Raw genomic sequence first — 19,285 nt, forward strand, 5'->3', positions numbered from 1 at the left:
AAACAAATTAAATGTAAGCTAAATAGAAATATAAAAAATGACCAAAGCACATAACAAAATTACTAAAACTCAAACTAAAGTTAAAATGAAAACAAAAAATCTAAATAATAATAAATCATATCATAGTGTATAAATAATAGTAAAATAAAACCGGGGCAAACACCACTCATGTTGTCTTGGAAAAATACTGCTTTTTCATTTTGAATGATGAATTGCGCACTATAACACAAGGGACATTTAACAAGTATACATTTTGATGTTGTATTGTCTTTGTTGCATAAACAACTATAAACTTTGTAAGATAATCTTGTTTTAATTTTTTTTTATCTGTGCACAGAATGGAGCAGACGTACCAGAACGTCATGTCTCTATGGCACCAGCTGCATGTTAACATGAAGAGCGTAGTCTCCTGTCACTACCTGCAGAAAGACATACTAAATATTTCCTCCTGGAGTCTGGACACAGTTAGTACCAAAGTTCATTCATTTTCCCTCTCTTATTGGATCTCTTTCAGACGTTATTCATAATCATGTGTCTGTCTCTCTAGATGCGCTTGCAGGCCCCAACAGAGAGGCAGCAGGCTTTAAACAACCTGGACGCCCACTTGTCCGACTTCCTTACGGATAGTCGTGAGAGCGCACTTTTCACACCGACTGAACGGCGTGAGCTAGAGAGAGAAGCTGAGAACTGCCGTGAACATTGCCAAACGCTGCTGGTCTCTTTGGAGACAGGTAAGAAGGTTACTGTGTCTGTGTGTATTAATCATGTTATGAAACCATATGACATGGTGCTCAGTTTTATTTTTTATCTTTCAGTGGAGAAGGATGAGTTGGCCTCTCGTGCTTACCTCTCAGAGCTGCAGAGCATCAAGTCGCACCTAGAGGAGGCAGAGAGCAGGCTGATGCATGGCATACAGACTCCACACCCCAGCACAATTTCAGGAGATGTCGCAGACAGTGCAGTTCACATAGCAGAGCAAGAGGTGAGTCTGATCGACACAACTACTCCCTCTACTGGGCAATCAGTGGTCATACTCCCTCTACTGGGCAATCAGTGGTCATACTCCCTCTACTGGGCAATCAGTGGTCAGTCAGTACTACAGTTTTTAGCTGATGTACATACTGTATATAAACCAGTCCGATTAATTGAAAATACTGTTAATTCAACAAAAAAAAGAAGCTTTTTGATTAAATATTTTCAGTATGTTGCTGACAGTGATCAAATAGTTAAAGGATAATTCCGGTATTTAACACCTTGAGTCTATATTGTAGTTTGTTTTGGTTGAACAAGAGTGGTAGACAACATTTTTTTGACAATGGTTCCTCTCTCGAGTTTTTGACTATAAAAGAATTGGCCATGGACCCATTTAACATTGGAGTCAATGTGCATGTTCGAAAATGTCATTAAAACAGCCAATAATGTTCGTTTACAAAACTGTTAAACTCACCGAGTGGTTAGTGGTGTTCGTTGATGATTATAAACAATATATCGTCGCAATATATGATTCCAATCCGTTTATTTTGCTATAGTGGAACTATTTTTTCAGACCGTGTAACTTCCGCTCAATATTTGAATCTGAAGCGTTAGCACACTCCCGACCACTTGATGGCGATAACCGATGTTTATGTCTCGCGGGACACTCACGGTCACAGTCGAGTTCAACTTTATATTGCAGTGGTCACGTTTTTCAATTTGGGTAGAATTTGTGCGGTCAAAAACTGCGGTAATATTCCTAAAAAAATAATCCTCGGGACATCATCTGCTGGAGTTTCAGGCGCCTCCATAGCCCTAGACTGAGCCTCCATCTCCCTTACAAGTAGCTCCTCTTCTGTATATTCTGGTTCGAAACGGTATCCTCGACCGTCAAACTCAAAATCGAGCGGGTCCTCCATAATCCACTTTTCATAATCCATGTTACAAGTAACAATTAATGAAGGTTTTGTTTGTTTATTTCGCTTACTCTCCCAGAGCACAGTTGCTCTGCTCGCTAGCCGAGAAACGGAAGCGAGCAAAAAGACTACATCGACTACACAACCAAATGTAAACAGTCCCCTTTCCGTTTCCGGAAGCGCATTTATATTAACGAGCACGCAGTCCTTCAACAGAATTCAATGGGATTTTACAAAATGACGAATAAAACACGACAGAAACTGAATTTCGCAACACTTTTTGTTTCTGGAACATCAACTAACAGCACTAATCACTCGGTGAGTTGCACAGTTTTGTAAACGAACATTATTGGCTGTTTTAATGACATTTTCGAACATGCACATTGACTCCAATGTTAAATGGGTCCATGGCCAATTCTTTTATAGTAAAAAAGTCGAGAGAGGAACCATTGTCAAAAAAATGTTGTCTACCACTCTTGTTCATCCAAAACAAACTACAATATAGACTCAAGGTGTTAAATACCGGAATTATCCTTTAATAGTTTTATAGTATTATGTATAGACTATTATAGTATTCAATTTATTTGAAGTAGCTTTTATTTTTGTTTATTTTCATTTTAGTTTTAGTAATTTTATGTGCTTTTGTCCTTTTTATTAGGTTTGGTTTTTATAGATTGCATTATTTTATTATTTATGAAATCATTAAAATTATCTTAAATATATCTATTGCTTTAATTTAGTTTTATTTCAGTTTATTTCCTTATTAAATAATTTTACGAGCCTTTTTTTTTTTTCGACATATGTCCCATTAAAATAAGAAATTATAATATATAAATAAGAAATGTATATATCTTTTTTTAAACACATTTTGGGCTGTTTGTCACTGTCATGAACATATCACATGTTCTACTTCATAGCCAGAGACACTTAAGGCTATGGGAACATAATAGTAAGCATTTATTGGACAAAAATTAGGATATGCCTCTGATTGCAAGTAAACTTTTAGGAGAACAGTAGCAGATTACCTCAGATCTAACAGACATGGACTAAAAGCTGCATTTTAATGACATTTTCATGGAGTCTTTATAAATGTAATCTGAAGAATCTTTTAATGGTGTTGCAGAAGCTACAGCAGGATTTAAAGGGTCTTCAGTCAGATTTGGGTGAGGTGTCTCGTCGCTGCGTGAGCTTCTTTGAGGAGAAGCCTACCTCTTCCAGTGTGCCTGTCCTACGCTCCGAGCTCAACCTGGCCGTAGAGCACATTGAGAAACTCAACTCCCTCTCCTCCGTTTATCTGCAAAAGTTAGTGCACAAAGGCATTTCAATACATATATGCATGTACTCTACCCTAATTAGTCATCAAGCTTTTTTTAACGTTAACGACAAACATGATTTAAGTGTCTTTTTTTTTTGCATCTGCCAGACTGAAGACGGTAGATGTGTTGATGAGAAGCCTGCAGGCTGCAGAAAGTCAAGTGAGAAAGAATGAGAGTCGACTGAGTGAAGAGGATATTGTGCCTGCTGATACTGCTGCAATCCAGGCCTTGGGAGAGCAGTTAAAGGTGAGACACACAGACACTTCACTAGTTGATTCATATCTCAACTAGAGCTGCATGATTAATCGTTTAAAGATTTTGATTCGAACTTGATTCAAACATCCACACAATTTTATTCCTAAATGACAACGATTCAGCTATGTCTATTAAACCTTTGGTAAGATCAAAATGGAGTATTCAAATCTGCGTTGGCGTTGTGTTTTCGACCACACATTATCATTATTTCTGTGTTACTATAATTCAGATTTCACAGAAGTACTAGTACACAGTTTATAGTTTGTATATAAACACTCTGTCTAATGTTAGCGATCAAAATATAGAGTAAATCAACTTTTGAAAGTAACCTGATGCTTCAAATAAAGATTGTATCAATTACATCATTGCACCAGTAGATGGCGACAAGTGATTTTTTTTCATTGAAGCCACCTTTTCACTATCTCCAATATTTGCATACAATTGTCACATTTCGCCCCCAAGGGGCAGTCGCACAGAGCTTTCAAACTGGTCATGAAGCAGCCACTACCCTCCTCTTATTCACCATGGGAAATGATTAAATGATGAAAAAAATTATAAATATATGAATATATCCACACAAAACAAATGACCGGCAATGGGAAAGAAAAGCATACTAGATTTTCTGGGGCTAATCAACTCAAATAGTTATGTAATTATATCATACTTATTTTGGACATAATTATTCATAACTGCCCATTTTTCTGAAATAGTGTTTAAAGAATAGTGCAAAAATATTTCTTACCTCATGCTCCATAGTTTTGATTAGTAATACAGCCGGTCATGTGGCCACATATGGTCTAGCTGCAAAAGTTAAAATATTTTAACAAATCTGAAGCTCAAATCGTAACTCCACGCTGCTCCTGTACTACTGTACTCTGTATTGGATATTCTAAGGACTTGCAGTCTGTTGTTTGTCAAAAATAGTCGATAGGTGACTTTACTGTTTTGATTTCATTTCATACTCTGTATTTTACACTTGCAGAAATGGCATTCAGAGCTGGAGGAACAGGATCACATATTCCAGAGTCTGAGTTTAGAGGTCCAGCAGGCTAGAGAGGTCGGAAGCCAGCTCAGCCAGTTACACTCTGACCGCAGCCCTGAACTGGACCGCTACCAAGAGAAAGCACACCAGCTCACTGAGAGGTGGAGTGGAGTGCGCAGGCAAATGGAGACACGGTGAGTTGTTTAGAAGGGAAAAGAGGCAGACAGAGAGGATGTATTCAGTTATATTCCAGATTATAAAACGAAACGTGATGTCACACAGGCAAGCGGATCTTGAGGTGTTGGGTTCAGTGCTGCAGCAGTACAGAGAAGGCCACAACTCTCTCATCCGCTGGATAGAGGAGACCACAGAAAAACAGGAGAACACACAACCCGAGCAGACCGACAGCAGAGCTTTGTCAGAACAGCTAACACAGCAAACGGTGAGAGACGACACTGATATTGATGAATACCTCCCAGTGTTGCAAAACAAGTCAGTGTTTGATTCAGTATCTGTTCTTTTGCAGGCCTTGGTGGCTGAGATCGAACAGAACCAGGTCAAACTGGATGAGTGCCAGACGTACTCTAAACAGTACTGCGCTGCTGTTAAGGTAAGCACCAGTGACCAGTGTCGCCTACTTAATTACTGCAGTCATCATGGAGAGATGGAAACATAAACACTTGGTTCACAAAATAAGTTTCTCCATACAATACCGTGTCTTTGTGCAGTATTATTTTAGTTTTATTACTGTTTTGAATTTAATATTTTGTTCTTATTTTATCTTATTTCACTTTTATATAATTTTTATTATGTGCTTTTGTCATTTATTTATTAAGAAAATATATATTTTTATTAAGGTTTTTCTTAACCCCATTTAACCCCATTTCTATGTACGCATTAGGACTATGAACTCCAACTCATGACATTCAGAGCTTTTGTTGAATCAACCCAGAAGTCCCCTGTGAAAAGGAGGAGGATGCACTCTTCATCAGATGTCATCACACAGGAGGTAAATGCAGGGAAAACAGGACATTAATTTGATGGTTATGTTGGTCTTTGTGTTGACCTTAAATGCTTTAATGACATTGTTCTACTCTGTCTTAGTTTATGGATTTACGCACACGCTACACCGCTCTGGTTACCCTGACAACGCAACATGTCAAGTATATTAGTGATGCACTACGACGACTGGAGGAAGAAGAGGTGTGTTATGCTTTTCAAAGCCTCCTACTTTTAGCTTTAATTTTTGCTTAATGTATATTTGTACAAATAAATACCTACAAGTATGAACATAATGAAGACAACTTCAGGTTTCATCATCTGATGTATGGCAAATGAAAATGTTTCCCTTTTGCGGTACAGAAAGAGGTGGAAGAGGAGAAGCAGGCACGAGTGGGGCAGGTCTCAGAGATGCTTGGCTGGGTCAAGGGCCTACAGGAGCGCGCTGGCAGATCTGCCGAGCCATCACTTGCTGCACAGCAGGTACGGTTAGAGTGTTAACTATTAGAATATGATATATTTGTCAATCAACACTAAGTAGATGTAAGTGGCTTTGAAAATACTGTTTCTGTCTCTCCTTAGGCTATTAGTGAGCAGTTAGCAGCTAAAAAAGAGGAAGTTGCTGAAGCTATCAGGAGCACACAAGTCTTCCTGATGTCAAAGCAGGCCAGCAAGTGAGTCTTCCCTATACGACCTTCAACATATTTCATACCAAGTGCTACCAAGTCAGTCAAGTCGATATCCGAGCATACCAGTTATTTCAGGTCATATTTAAAAAAACGTTTTTTTCTTAAGATTACAACTTGTATAGTCTTATTAAAGTTGTAGTTTGATATTTATATACATTTTTTTTTTTTTCTTATAAAAAAATTGATACAAGAAGAAATAGCCTGTCAGAAGATGCAACGGAATAAAGAAGAATGAGAAGTAGCCTACTTTAAAGTTTCAGTTGTGTGCCTTGATCCGTGCAATGTTATTTTACTTTTGATTTTATTATATTCTGGTTATATTTATATAGTATTGTAGTATTTCATATTTTTTATTTCATTTATTTTTATTTTTATTTTTTTATTTTTTTATTTTAGTGTCTTTTTGTAATTCAGTTTACTTTTTTAGTCATTTTATTTCTTGTACTTAAACTTCTTTTCAGTTAGTTGGCAAACATTTTTTTCTTAATTTTCAAATTTTCCTTTTTAAAAGTTTATTAGGTTTAATTTTTTATCTTTGTTTTTCATCTTATATATTTATCTTTTATTTTATTTCAATTAACAAATAAGATTTTTAATAGTTTTAGTTGACAATAACAACACTGACCACTTGGGGGTGCTTTATGTACCGTAGTTTGTGAACAGCTACACTATTATGTTCACATCCACCTTTAAGGTAAATGTTAAATAATCATGCACTTAAACACAAACACACATTTTTATTAATGAAGCGCATATATCTTTAGGCTATCATCTGAAGAGCGTGCCCAGGTGGTCTCGCAGCTGGATGAGCTGAAAGCCAACTACACTCAACTGTGTGACAGTTCTGCCACACAGTTGCAAAAACTGGAGGAGCAGCTGGCCAAAGAGGAGAAGCACAAGGTAAAGTTAGATGGCCAAGGGGAAGTCACCAGTGACAGCAGTGTTCAACTTTGCCAAAGCGAGCTTCAACAGCAAAAAGCGTGTCTTGAAACAATGCTTCTGAAATATATTGCTTTAAATATTGGTCTTTGTTATGGTCAAGTATTGTCAGTGTGCTAGTGACATGCTATAGCAGTGTGTATGTGTGAGCTTGAGCGAGTGAATCATTTTTGTGTTTTTTATGTTGCCTGTCACGTGTGGTTTAACCTTCATCATCACTTTCATACATCTCACAGACATTGTCTTATTTAACAGTTATAAAAAAATTAATAGCATGGTGTGAAATCTAAATCATTTTATACAACATGCCTGATATCATGTCACCCACACCATCTTTATTTTTCATATTAATCAAGCACATCTGCTTAAACGCAACTCATCGGCTCATTAGAGTAGAATAGTGTGATAAAAGCTTTTTGGCATCCGAAACAGCTTCCATAGCCACTTTAGTGTCCATTAAACCACGTTCAAATTGTAGTTTTTTTTTTTTTTTTACATCTCATTTGAATAAGGCACAGGTAAACATGTAAATGTAAAGGCATAAATGTCATTACATTCATATTGTTTTGTCGCCATATGCAGTCACAAACATTGTGTGGAACTGTGCACTCATACATCAGTCATTAAGTAGTGAGTACTGTGTGTACAATGGTGTGTTTGTGTTTGAATGGCCCAAAGTTAAAGATATAAACAAGACAGATTCATCAGAAAGCAGTGGTCAAAAGATTTTCCTAGGGATTGGTATAGACTGAGCACAAAAAGCCAGCTAAACCTCCACCTCACTGTTTGAGCATGATGTGTCCAGATCACAGCTATATGTTTGTTTGTTTGTTTGTTTGTTTGTGTGTGTCTGTATGTGTGATATTGTCTGTTTTCAGTCCATGTGTTTAATACTGTAATTCTTTGTGAAATTTAATCAGCATTTTGCTTCAAAATCACTAACAGCTGCCGGGAGAAACTGTAAGACATCATCTCAGAATTGCGAGTAGTCGGTATACAGGACTATCCTTAGTTGATAAGTAATTAAAACGTGTATTTACCAACCAAGATCAAATTCATGGGTAAGTCTCAAAAGATATTTTAAAAAACAATGCATATGAAAATAGGTTATAGAGGTATGAAAATAGTCTGTTAGTCAGTCCCGGGCAGCATATCAGGCAGCTGGAGTGTGGCATGCAGATCGCTAACATCCGGCTTCTCACCCTATTGCGCCTCAAACCGCCGAACCCTCGGTCTATCAGTGTGTGTGCGTACCACCCCACACGGTAAGTAGTGCTTGCTTTCTCTCTTACTTTTGCTTTCTTTCTGACCTAGCAATATGTTCTCAAGATTTCTATCTGCTTTTTTCTTTGTCCTTTTGTATTTTTAGCGTTCAGTTTGTGCATTTTTGCATATTTTTTTGCACACTGCAATGCTGAGCTGTCGTGTTTTTTGTGTATAATAAATAAATAAATAATACTTTGCAATTTTTGTAAATTTTTCTTTATACTCATGAATAATGCATGAATGTTAGTATTAAGATGACAATTGCTTCTTATGTTGACTTAAGTTACTCCAACTATGGTGGCGGGTGTTTTTCTCTTTCCCTCCTAGTTAAATTGTGAGTAAAAATAACAAAATAAGAACCATTCTTAAAATTTTGATTCTTATCTTTCCATAGGATCAGAAAGTCATCGCTGGAGTAATTGACCTTGGCACCATGGAAACCGTTCCAGTTTTTCAGGCAGCACAGTGTGGCCTCATAGATCAAGACACCTGTCATGTACTGTTAGAGGCACAGGTTGTCATGGGTGGTCTACTTCAGCCTGACTCCCCTGATTACCTGTCATTAGATAAAGGTCTTTCCAGTGGTTTAATTGATAAACATGCCTACCAATCACTGAAAGATTTAGAGACTGCCCTTTGTCTTGTCAACACAGCAACATTTGCTGAGTGTCAGGAATTACCAGTAGCCACTGCTGTGAAAGAAGGTGTGATAAAGGAGCTGGTGGGGCTCCGTATACTTGAGCTGCAGATAAGCACTGGCGGCCTGAAGGTTGGTTCCAATGGAGAAATTATCAGCCTGAATAATGCAAGGCAGACGGGATTGCTATCTACCGATCTTTCTCAAAAGCTGCAGTCCTGTCTTCACCGACGAGAACTTATTGATCCAAATACAGCAGAAAAACTAAGCCTGGCTGACTTTCAACAACGTTGTGTTTTCAATCAGGAGACGGGTCTGCACTTTTTTCCAATTAAACAGAAGCCAGGAGGAACTGTCTGCTTATCTTCTGGCAGAAAGGTGGGAATATTCCATGCTGTTCAAGAGGGCCTCATCGACCGCCATGTCACAGTTCGACTTCTGGAGGCTCAGTTGTTTGCTGGAGGTATCACAGATCCCCGGTCAGGACACAGATTGACTGTTAATGAGGCTGTCCGACATGGCCTGATGGATCAGGACTTGGCCTGCACCCTCATGACACGACAGCTTCAAGAAGGGGGAATAATAGATCCAGTCAGTGGGGACCGTCTAGAGCTGGATGAGGCCATTCAAAGAGACCTCCTCTCTCCTCGCATAGCCTTACGTGTACTGGAATCTCTACAGTCTTTTTCCGTAATACTGTGGCCAGAATCAGGGGAGCTGCTTCCTGTAAGTGAGGCACTTCAGCAGGGGGTTGTCAGTAGAGAGCTTGCTGCAAAAGCCCTGAGAAAACGTCGTTCAGTTGGTGCAGTATATCTGCCTGAGAGTGGACAGGTGGTCCCTCTGCATCAAGCTGAGAAGATACTTCAGCCTCAGGCAGTGGAGATCCTAAAACAGACCCAGGTTCCAGATGTCCTTTCCCATGTGACTCAGTCAAGTTCCTCATATATGAAGCGATTGAGTTCAGGATCTGCCTATTCTTCATCACCCTCTGCCTCATGTGCAGGTTTCAATTATGATTTTTCCATCACAGAGGAAGGCAGGTCAGAAGAGCAGGTTCAAAACCAACTTCTCACTCAAGTTATGACTCACAGCTACATTGATGCTCACTCAGGAGAACGCCTAGTACTACTAGAACCAGAATTGGTAGAACTACTATGTGAAAAAGTTAAAACCACAAACCTTGCCAGACCAGTCCAACACAAAATCTCTGACAACATTGGAGTTACAGTGGACAGCATAGCTATGAGTGGGATTGAAAAGGATTGGGAAGAAATTGAAGAACCAAAAATTATACAATATAAAATTGCCTGCAAGGACTCTTATATGGAAGAGACTATAGAAGTGGCAGGGGAAGATATTGCACCCTTGGTGGTCAGTGAAAGAAACTTTATAGAGCCTTTGGTCTTGCAAAATAAATTTCTGTCTTCAGAAGAGTTTGGACAACCCCAGATAAAGGGTAAAATTCCCTGCAAGATCACTAATATAGGAGAGACAATAGAAAGAACAGAAGAAGATCTTGCACAGCTGACAGAAACAAACAGAGCTTTTATAGTGTCTTCAAATGAAGTGATTCGGCAAGAAAAAGTTTTGTCCTCGAGAGACTATGTACATGTAGATGTAAAATATGACATTGACAGAAAAAACACTGACACGAGTAAGACAATAGAGGGAGCCGGGGAAGATATTGCATGCTTGACAGACACAGAAAGAATTTTTATTGAGCCTTCACATGCGGAGGTTTGGCAAGAGAAAGTTGTGTCATCAAGAGAATGTAAAGAACCCAAAATTAAAAAAGATGAATTTGAGAGCAAGGCTGATGTGGTTGAGACTGTCAAACGAGCAGAGCCTTCACATAAAGAGGACTGGCAAGAGAAAGTTCTGTCACCAGGAGAAAATGAAAAACCCAAGTTGTTAAAAGGTAAAATAGCTTGGATGGACACTGCAATACAGAGTGAGGCATTAGAAAGAGCAAAGGAAGATCTTGCACCCTTGACAGGAGCAGCCAGAGCTTTTATAGAGCCTTTACATAAAGAGAATGTTCTGTCATCAGGACATTACAAAGAGCCCAAGATTAAAAAAGATGAAACTGCCAGCAAGACTAACTTGGGTGAGACAAAAGAAAGACAAGAGGAAGATGTTGCAGCTTTGACAGGCTCAGAAAAAGCATTTATAGAGCCTATGCATGAAGTTGTTGGGCAAGAGAAAGTTCTATCATCAGGACAATATGAAGAACCAATGATTATAAAAGGTAAAATTGCCTGGAAGAACACTGATATGGGTGTGAGAATAGAAAGAACAGAGGAAGATCTTGCACCCTTGACGGGCACAGAGGGAAATTTAATGGAGGTCTGGCAAGAGAAAGTTCTGTCATCAGAAAAATGTGATAAACCTAAGGTTAAAAAAGATGAAATTTACAGGAAGAACACTGAATTGGGTGAGACTATAAAAGAATCAAAGGAAGAAATTCCAACCTTGACAGGCACAGAAAGAGCCTTTATAGAGCCTTCACAAGAAGAGTACTGGCAAAAGAAAGTTCTGTCATCTGATCAATATGAAGAAACCAAGATTAAAACAAAAAGAATTGCCAGCAAGAAGACCGATATGGGCAAGACTATAAAAAGGACAGAGGAGCATCTTGCACCCTCGACAGGGACAGGCCAAACCTCAATAGTGCCTTTGCTTACAAGCTCTACTCTACCAAAGAATATATCAGATAAAGGGACGTTTTCTCAAAATCAAATTATAGATTCAACACTAAATGAATCTAAAAATAAGCAAACACTTGAGCTGGAACAAGCAGAGAGTAGTAGGATATTTCTAGAGATGACTGAACAAAAATCATTTGACAAAGGTGAAAGCAGTGCACACTCTTCAATCCAAGATACTGTAAAATTAGGACAATATGATACGCTAAATGTCAAGTCAGATGAAGTCAAGACTGCAAAACAGTCAGAGGAACTAAAGACAATGGTTGAACAAGAGGTAAATAAAGACATATTTGATAAACCTGATAAAGATGAGAAATTAGACCCTTCAGAAATTAAGACTTTGTCTGTGGAACTAAGTGACGATGATGTAAAGCTTGAGAGTATGGCTATGGAACTGCAACAAGGTGGTCTTGTAAGTGTAGGTGGCCAAAAAGTTCTCTTGGATGAAGCTCTGGCACAGGGTTTGCTTCCAGGGCACACTGCCATTAAGCTTATGAAAAAAGCTGGTCTCTTTAATGGTTTTCTGGATGGTAATACCTCTAAGTCCCTTAGTGTTGAGGATGTGATGCAAGGAGGCCTGTTGGATGAGGACTTGATGACTTGTGTATTTCATTCAGAAAAGATTTTAGCCGGTGTCATTGATGTGGAGCATGGTCGCCTCTGCTCAATTAAGGATGCTGCTGAAGCTGGCCTGTTGGACTCTGATACAGCTGCTCGTCTCCTTGAGGCCCAGGTCGTGTCAGGGGGAATAGTTGACCTGCAAAGAGACAAGAAGGTATCAGTTACCCTTGCAGCCAACCTTGGTTTAATTGAAGAGGGCAGGAAGGAGAAGCTTCTTGCTTTGGAAAAGTCATGTCGGGGAAAATGTTCAGATCCAAATGTAATGCAAACCAAGTTGGCGCTACAGTTACAAATGAAAGGGGTAGTGGACGCAAAAACCAAAAAGACCGTCCCACTGGAACAAGCTCTTCAGAGTGGCATAATTGGTCAAGATTTGGCTCAGACGATTTTAAGTCAGCAGATTGCAGAAGGTGGCATTGTGCATCATGGCTCTGGTGTTCGCCTCACTGTTGTGGATGCACTTGACCTGGGTCTTATGAATCACACAATTGCTCCAAAGTTAAAAGCACTGGAAAAGGCTTTCAAGGGCCAGGCACCAACTAATTTAGATCCAGACGCTTCACTTCTTCAAGCATCTACAGGTTCCATTTATGATGATGCATCAAAAAGCAGGCTTACTCTGAGTGAAGCTGTTTCTAAAGGCCTTCTAGATGATGAAACGGCAAATAAAGCAATGGACTTACCCAATGTGAAAAGCGGATTGTTGGACCCTCATAACGCTCGTATTGTGCCCTACTCTGAGCTGATAAACCAGGGTAAAATTGACATTGAGACAGGACAGAGATTCCTTGAAGTGAGACCTTTCAGGGGTGTTCCACATAAACAAACTAATGAAATGATGACCTTACCACAGGCAATTAAAGCAGGCCAAGTGGATCCTATACCTGCAGCAAGAGTATTGCAGAGTCAAGCAGATACGGGGGGTATCATTAACATTTACAGTGGAGAGCGTTTGCCTCTTCTAGAGGCTATAAATAAAGGCTTAGTTGATAAAGACATGGCTAAATGTATTGCAACAAATCAAGTCTTAAAAGGAGGGCTGCTCAATCCAGCCAGTGGACAGAAGGTCCCCAGCATCACTGAGGCAATTGGATATGGGCTTATATCCACAGAAATGGCTGCTAAACTTCAATTTGACATGTGCCATTTAGATGAAAATGAGAGGAAAAGTTCCAAAATATCAGCCTCCTCAACAAATGGAACCCCTTGTCCTCTTCTTCCTGAGATGGTATCAGATCAAGTCAGCTCTAATAAAAATTTACCTGAGAAAAATCTATTGAGTATACCATCACCATGTCTTAGAGAGGCTGAAATAAAAGATGCAGATCTTCTAAAAAAAGAAGAGCTTGAACTTGATGTCGGTCCTGATTCAGAAAGCAGGGAACAATTGGTTTATGCAGTAATGGAGGACAGAAATGATACATCTTTGGAGGTCCTGACTGAATTTACCTTGAAAGCAGAGAAAAGACTTCAGCAGGCTATTAAAGAGATAAAGCCCACAAAAGATATCAAGTCACAGCCAATCCAAAGCCCTGAACAACCCCAAGATATTTCTGAGATAAAATGGCAAAAGGTGGAATTTAAGAACTCAACACCTTCACATGACCACACAATAGAGTTGGAAATCCAGAGGCAGACAGTCAATGAATCTGCAATTTCTATGGCTATTTTCTCAGAAAGCACTGATAAAAGCAAGGAACAAGTCCCATCTACAGAGCAAACAAAAGGAGAGACAGAGATCCAAAGGCAGGCAGTAAGTGAGCCTGCAACCTCTAAAGTCATGTTTTCAGACAGTGATGGTGGCTTGCAAAACAAGGAACAAAACCCATCTATAGAGCAAAAAGAAGGGCATAGTTTTAAGCTAGAAGCAGATCAGTTGTTGTCCAAAGCAGAGGAAATCAAGGACAGGCAGAAGACTGGTTTGGATCCTTGTGCTTCTACATCCACAAGGACAGTTAAGGTACCAGGAAAGAAGAAAGGCAGAGGGAAAAATGGTAAGCAAGCTAAAATAGAAAATGCTGGAAAGCCTCAAGTTTCAGACACCTCAGCCAGAATTTTACCTATAGAAAAAGGAGAGGTTGATGGACAAGACAGCTTTACCACTAGTCAAAAGCCTATTATGAAAGATGACAAAGAGAAGGTGATCGAAGTACAGCTATCAGAGACAACCCATGCAAGTGGTGATATTGCACCTGTGCCAGAGAGCAATGAGAATGTGCAAGGAAAAGATTTGGAAATGGGGATGGATAGAACTTTTAATGAAACTAAGACCCCCAAACACGAGTCTGATCATGAAAACATTGCAAATCAGAAAGAGAAGACTCAGCATAGTGTCACAACTAGAAATAAAACAGACCCAGGTCAGGAAGCTATTGATGCAAGTGGTGGTATTGCTCCTCTGCCAGAGAGCAATGAGAATGTGCAAGGAAAAAATTTGGAAATGGGGATGGATAGAACTTTTAATGAAACTAAGACCCCCAAACACGAGTCTGATCATGAAAACATTGCAAATCAGAAAGAGAAGACTCAGCATAGTGTCACAACTAGAAATAAAACAGACCCAGGTCAGGAAGCTATTGATGCAAGTGGTGGTATTGCTCCTCTGCCAGAGAGCAATGAGAATGTGCAAGGGAAAGATTTGGAAATGGGGATGGATAGATCTTCTAATGAAACTAAGACCCCCAAACACGAGTCTGATCATGAAAACATTGCAAATCAGAAAGAGAAGACTCAGCATAGTGTCACATCTAGAAATAAAACAGAACCAGGTCAGGAAGCTATTGATGTATCTAAGGACCTTGGCACTGAGATATTAGAAAAGAAGAGGAAGAAGAAAAGCAAAAGTAAAAAAGCTAAGCAAGTGTTTATTGAAGGAGAAGAGAAAAGAGATGATGAGACTCATAAAGAGCAGAAGACTGTGATCCCTGAGGCCCAACCTCAAAGCAATCAGTCAGATGAGAAAGAAAGTGTGAAGTGTGAACTTGAGAAAGCCAACCAGGCAATGGCACAGAAGGAAATACTTTTGATGAAAGCTAAGGAAAGCATTCTTAGGAAGGTGTTTGAGCGAGGAGTGAGTGAAAAACAAGCTGCTGAAGAATTAGAAACAATGCGTCAAATAGCCAATAATGGAGAACGCCGCACTACCACCCAAGAGGAGACTTTTGTAGAAAAGACAAGCATTAAGCCTCCTCAAAGTAAAGAGGAGGCCAATAAACTACAGCAAGTGGGACAAGAAATTAAAGAAAGGGTTGAAAGGTCAGTGCCAAACATTGCAGAGGATGTTCTACCTGGGTCTGATACTGATGCATGTGCCTCAGCTAAACAACAGGAAGAAGATCAACATGACAAGTGTGCAAACACTGGATTAAGTGTGGATGATATGAATCAGAATATTCCATCTAAGAAGACCTCTAATGACATTGTAGATATAAACCAGAAAGAACTGGTTCCAATCCAGAATTTAGAAGGGGAAAACAAACAAAGAACAGCAGAAGAACAAAGCATTGAGCCATTATATACAGAAGATGAAAAGTTGATAGACCCTAAGATTAAACTGCCCTTGCCATCAAGCACTGCAGTGACTGACAGTGAAGTTGCTAAATCAGCACCCCTCAAATGTGTCCCGGTAATAAAGGTCTCCAAAGAGCTTCTGTCAGATGAGGTGTGTACTCCATTACAAATTGCCGCAATGAAGAAGGTAAGCAATGAAGTTCATCAAGAAAGAGACAAGGAGCCCCCTTTCAGTGATTATGAAGCCACAGATAAACCTTCTATTCAAGAATGTACAATTTCTGGACTACCCCTTATGGAGGTGATCCCAAAGTCTGATACCACAGAGAAAGAAGATGTGGAGGAATATGCAGAGGGTTTAGTGGAGAGGCGGCCTGAAGAAATTCAAATAAATATTGAACAAATAAGCAGGGACACTACAAAAGCTAGCAAGGTAAAGAATAAAGATTTTTCTCTTTGTTGTTTATTGCAAATACTGTTTACTGGATTCTTTTGAATGATTTTATCTCTATTTTCAGTCCTCACTTGCCCGCCAAGTGTGCTTAGAGCATGACCAACAGATTGTAGCCTTGCTCTCCATGGTAAGACACATCGAAGTCCGCCTTAAGCAGCAGCAACAACAGTCTGTTGGTCGAAGTCTCTCCACACTGGATGACATAATCAGACAGACGGAGGTACAAGCTTTATATTACAGCAAAATGTTTGATGTAACAGGTTCACCCAAAATTGAAAATTATGTCATCATTTACTCATCCTCTGTCATTCCAAACCCATAAGACCTCTACAGAGATCTTCGAAACACAAATTAAGATATTTTTAATAAAACTTTGAAAAGGAGATCGTAAAACTAATCCACATAAATTGCGCAGTTTAGTCCAAATTTTCTGAAGAGACATGATCGCTTTAGACGCTGAAACAGATTAAACTCTGGCTTTTATTCACATATAAACATTTATCAGTGCACACATCAGATCTGGTAAACGGAAGCTCAAGCATGTTCGCTTGACATGCGAGAACCAATGAGGTTCATTCTTGTGTTACGCAGCACGTTTGAAGCTTCTGGAAGAGGTTTGTCCTCGTGCATCAAGCAGGTTTAGTTGACCTTCTGTTTATGTTCGCTGATCAATGTTTATATGTGAATTAAAAAAGTTTAAATTCAATATGTCCGTCATATAAAGTGCTTGTGTCTCTTCAGAAAATTACTTGGACTAAACCACTCAATTCATATGGATTAGTTTTATGATCTCTTAATGAACTTTTTGAAGCATCAGAGTGGTAGTTGGGTAGCTGTCAATGGAGGGACAGAAATCGTTCATATTTCGTAAAAAAAAAAACTTCATTTGTGTTCCGAAGATGAATGTAAGTCTTACGGGTTTAAAACAACATGAGGGTGAGTAATTAATGACCGAATTAAAAAAAATTGGTGAACTATCCCTTTAAAAAGGGCTGTATTTTCATTTAATTCTCTTTTCAGGTTCTTTTCCTGGAAATTACTGACTTAGAACAAGAAGTGCACAAAGAGACTGAAGCTGCCACACAGTTACTGGAGTCTCACCCTCAGGATGTTCCTCCTCAGCTGCTTATGGCCCTAAACAAAGATGGGCGAAACTTAGCCCGGGCTTACAGGGCATCCAGGGACCTTGCCAAGAATACTTTGCAGGGGTTACAAGCACAACGTGATGCACAAAACGTAAGAAGAATTCATAAAATTTTTAGTTTAGAGGTTTTTCCATGCCAGAGCAGGCATTAAATCTCTTTGCATGGTTTTTATATTTTTGCAGGAAGCTGTAAGCAGTCAGCTGAAATCTTTGGAAGAGCAAATTGACAAACTTCTCGGGTGGCTTAAGGAGACTGAGACACAAATGCAGGAAGAAACAGGGCTAGATGGACTAACATTGGCAGAGATCACTCGTAAACAACAGTTGTGCCAGGTAAAACATCAACAGTGATAATTGTAGTTATATTAATGACATTTTTTTCAGTCTTTCATTTTTCTTTTTTTCCCCCTAAAGCATATACAGAATTCTCTCGCTGCCCGATCCAATGAAGTCAGCAATGTGGCTTTCAATATTCAGGTGTTTATCTCTGAGCATGCACAGGACTTGCTGCCTGATCAGAGTAGGCATCTTCTTGGACAGCTGGAGAAGCTACAGAGGGTTTTTCACCAGGCTGTTGGTCTCAGTCATGCCAGGGCAGAGGCACTATCGGCTCAGCAGGCGATAGAGAATAAACGAATGAAGAAAGAACTGAAAGAAAAAGAGGAGAAAATGGAAAAAGAAGAGAAAATGGAAAAAGAGAGACAAACAAGGGATAGAGAGGTTTGCAAACAGATGAATAACTGCTTGTGCTGCTACTTTAAGAACAAACATATTCCATTTTACTTTTAACTTAACTGATTCACAATCATTCAGTTGTGATAAAGGAGAATTTATAATGATAAAAGGAAAACCACACTACTGATGCATGCATTAATACTTGTTAACATGAATGCTGCATTTTAAAATCCAAATGATCTTAATGTGCATGTAAATTTTAGTATGTTCTACTTGTTCGGTTAATTTTATAGAGCCAGTATTGCTGATATTGCTGATCTTTTGTTTCAATAATGCTTCTGCGGGACTCCACAATAATGACTTGTGTTTGCTGGCCCAGTCAAGACAGTAGTTTAGATCTCTAGTTGCCTTGCTAGCATTTTTTTAGCCACATATTTTTAAATGTGTCAAGAAAAATTATTTAACATAATAAGAAATCTTTATACAATGTTTATTTATTTATTAAATATTATATATTTATTCAGAAATTACAACAACAAAATTGTTGCAATTGTAAATGATTAATTTTGCAATAATGCCTGAAAAATGTACAGCTAAAATATATTGGAAATGTATAGCTATACAGTACATATTGTGCATATGCTCAGTATTCTGTCACAATATTCATACTTCACCTTCACATTTTCTGTTTAGTAAATTATGCCATGTGGTGCAAAATCTTAATGCTTTTGAACGTGTATATAATTCTCAACCCATTCTAACTGATGGTTTCAATACTGTCACTAGTAACCGGTTTTGACAAAACCTTATGCATGTTATCCAACTAGATAACTAAACCATATTTAAATAAACATAAGTCTTTATTGTTGAGCCCTGTTCTTTAGCCACCTGCATTTCAAATGTGAGTTTGCTAGCTGCGTGTGTATGAACATAACATGTGTGTATTAACCTGTCTGCCTTGCTCTTACAGATTGCCTCAGAAGACACATTTGGAAAAGGCTAAAGATTTGAATGTAGTCTCACTGTATAGCTTGCTTGTTTTTTTAGAGAGGAAAATATCCAGCTTTTATTTTTTGTCCTAAGGTCTTTGTTATTGTTCTGCTGCACTGGCCTGTTGTGTGTGTTTTGGGTGCTTTGTGTGATGACTTTGGACACATCATGCTCAACGAGTGTACATTGTTTACTGTGTGTGAAACCTGGC

At 38.9% G+C, this 19,285-nt stretch overlaps 1 protein-coding gene across 5 annotated transcripts in view; it reads left to right on the forward strand.

Annotated features, from left to right (window-relative positions):
• The window catches only part of macf1a (microtubule actin crosslinking factor 1a), a 174,024-nt gene that overhangs the window by 98,982 nt on the left and 55,757 nt on the right, over positions 1 to 19,285 (forward strand). For all 5 annotated transcript variants that reach the window (XM_079590323.1, XM_079590326.1, XM_079590324.1 and 2 more), the window contains 18 exons: positions 338 to 464; positions 548 to 731; positions 816 to 982; positions 3,013 to 3,191; positions 3,313 to 3,451; positions 4,443 to 4,636; positions 4,725 to 4,884; positions 4,969 to 5,052; positions 5,344 to 5,451; positions 5,547 to 5,645; positions 5,805 to 5,924; positions 6,024 to 6,115; positions 6,895 to 7,030; positions 8,730 to 16,244; positions 16,330 to 16,485; positions 17,286 to 17,501; positions 17,593 to 17,742; positions 17,824 to 18,129. In XM_079590323.1, the coding sequence (XP_079446449.1) occupies positions 338 to 464; positions 548 to 731; positions 816 to 982; positions 3,013 to 3,191; positions 3,313 to 3,451; positions 4,443 to 4,636; positions 4,725 to 4,884; positions 4,969 to 5,052; positions 5,344 to 5,451; positions 5,547 to 5,645; positions 5,805 to 5,924; positions 6,024 to 6,115; positions 6,895 to 7,030; positions 8,730 to 16,244; positions 16,330 to 16,485; positions 17,286 to 17,501; positions 17,593 to 17,742; positions 17,824 to 18,129 (10,132 nt within the window). The remainder of the gene's footprint in view (positions 1 to 337; positions 465 to 547; positions 732 to 815; positions 983 to 3,012; positions 3,192 to 3,312; positions 3,452 to 4,442; positions 4,637 to 4,724; positions 4,885 to 4,968; positions 5,053 to 5,343; positions 5,452 to 5,546; positions 5,646 to 5,804; positions 5,925 to 6,023; positions 6,116 to 6,894; positions 7,031 to 8,729; positions 16,245 to 16,329; positions 16,486 to 17,285; positions 17,502 to 17,592; positions 17,743 to 17,823; positions 18,130 to 19,285) is intronic.

This window comes from Phoxinus phoxinus (genome assembly GCF_949152265.1).
Source record: "Phoxinus phoxinus genome assembly, chromosome: 19".
Taxonomy (NCBI): Eukaryota; Metazoa; Chordata; class Actinopteri; order Cypriniformes; family Leuciscidae; genus Phoxinus; species Phoxinus phoxinus.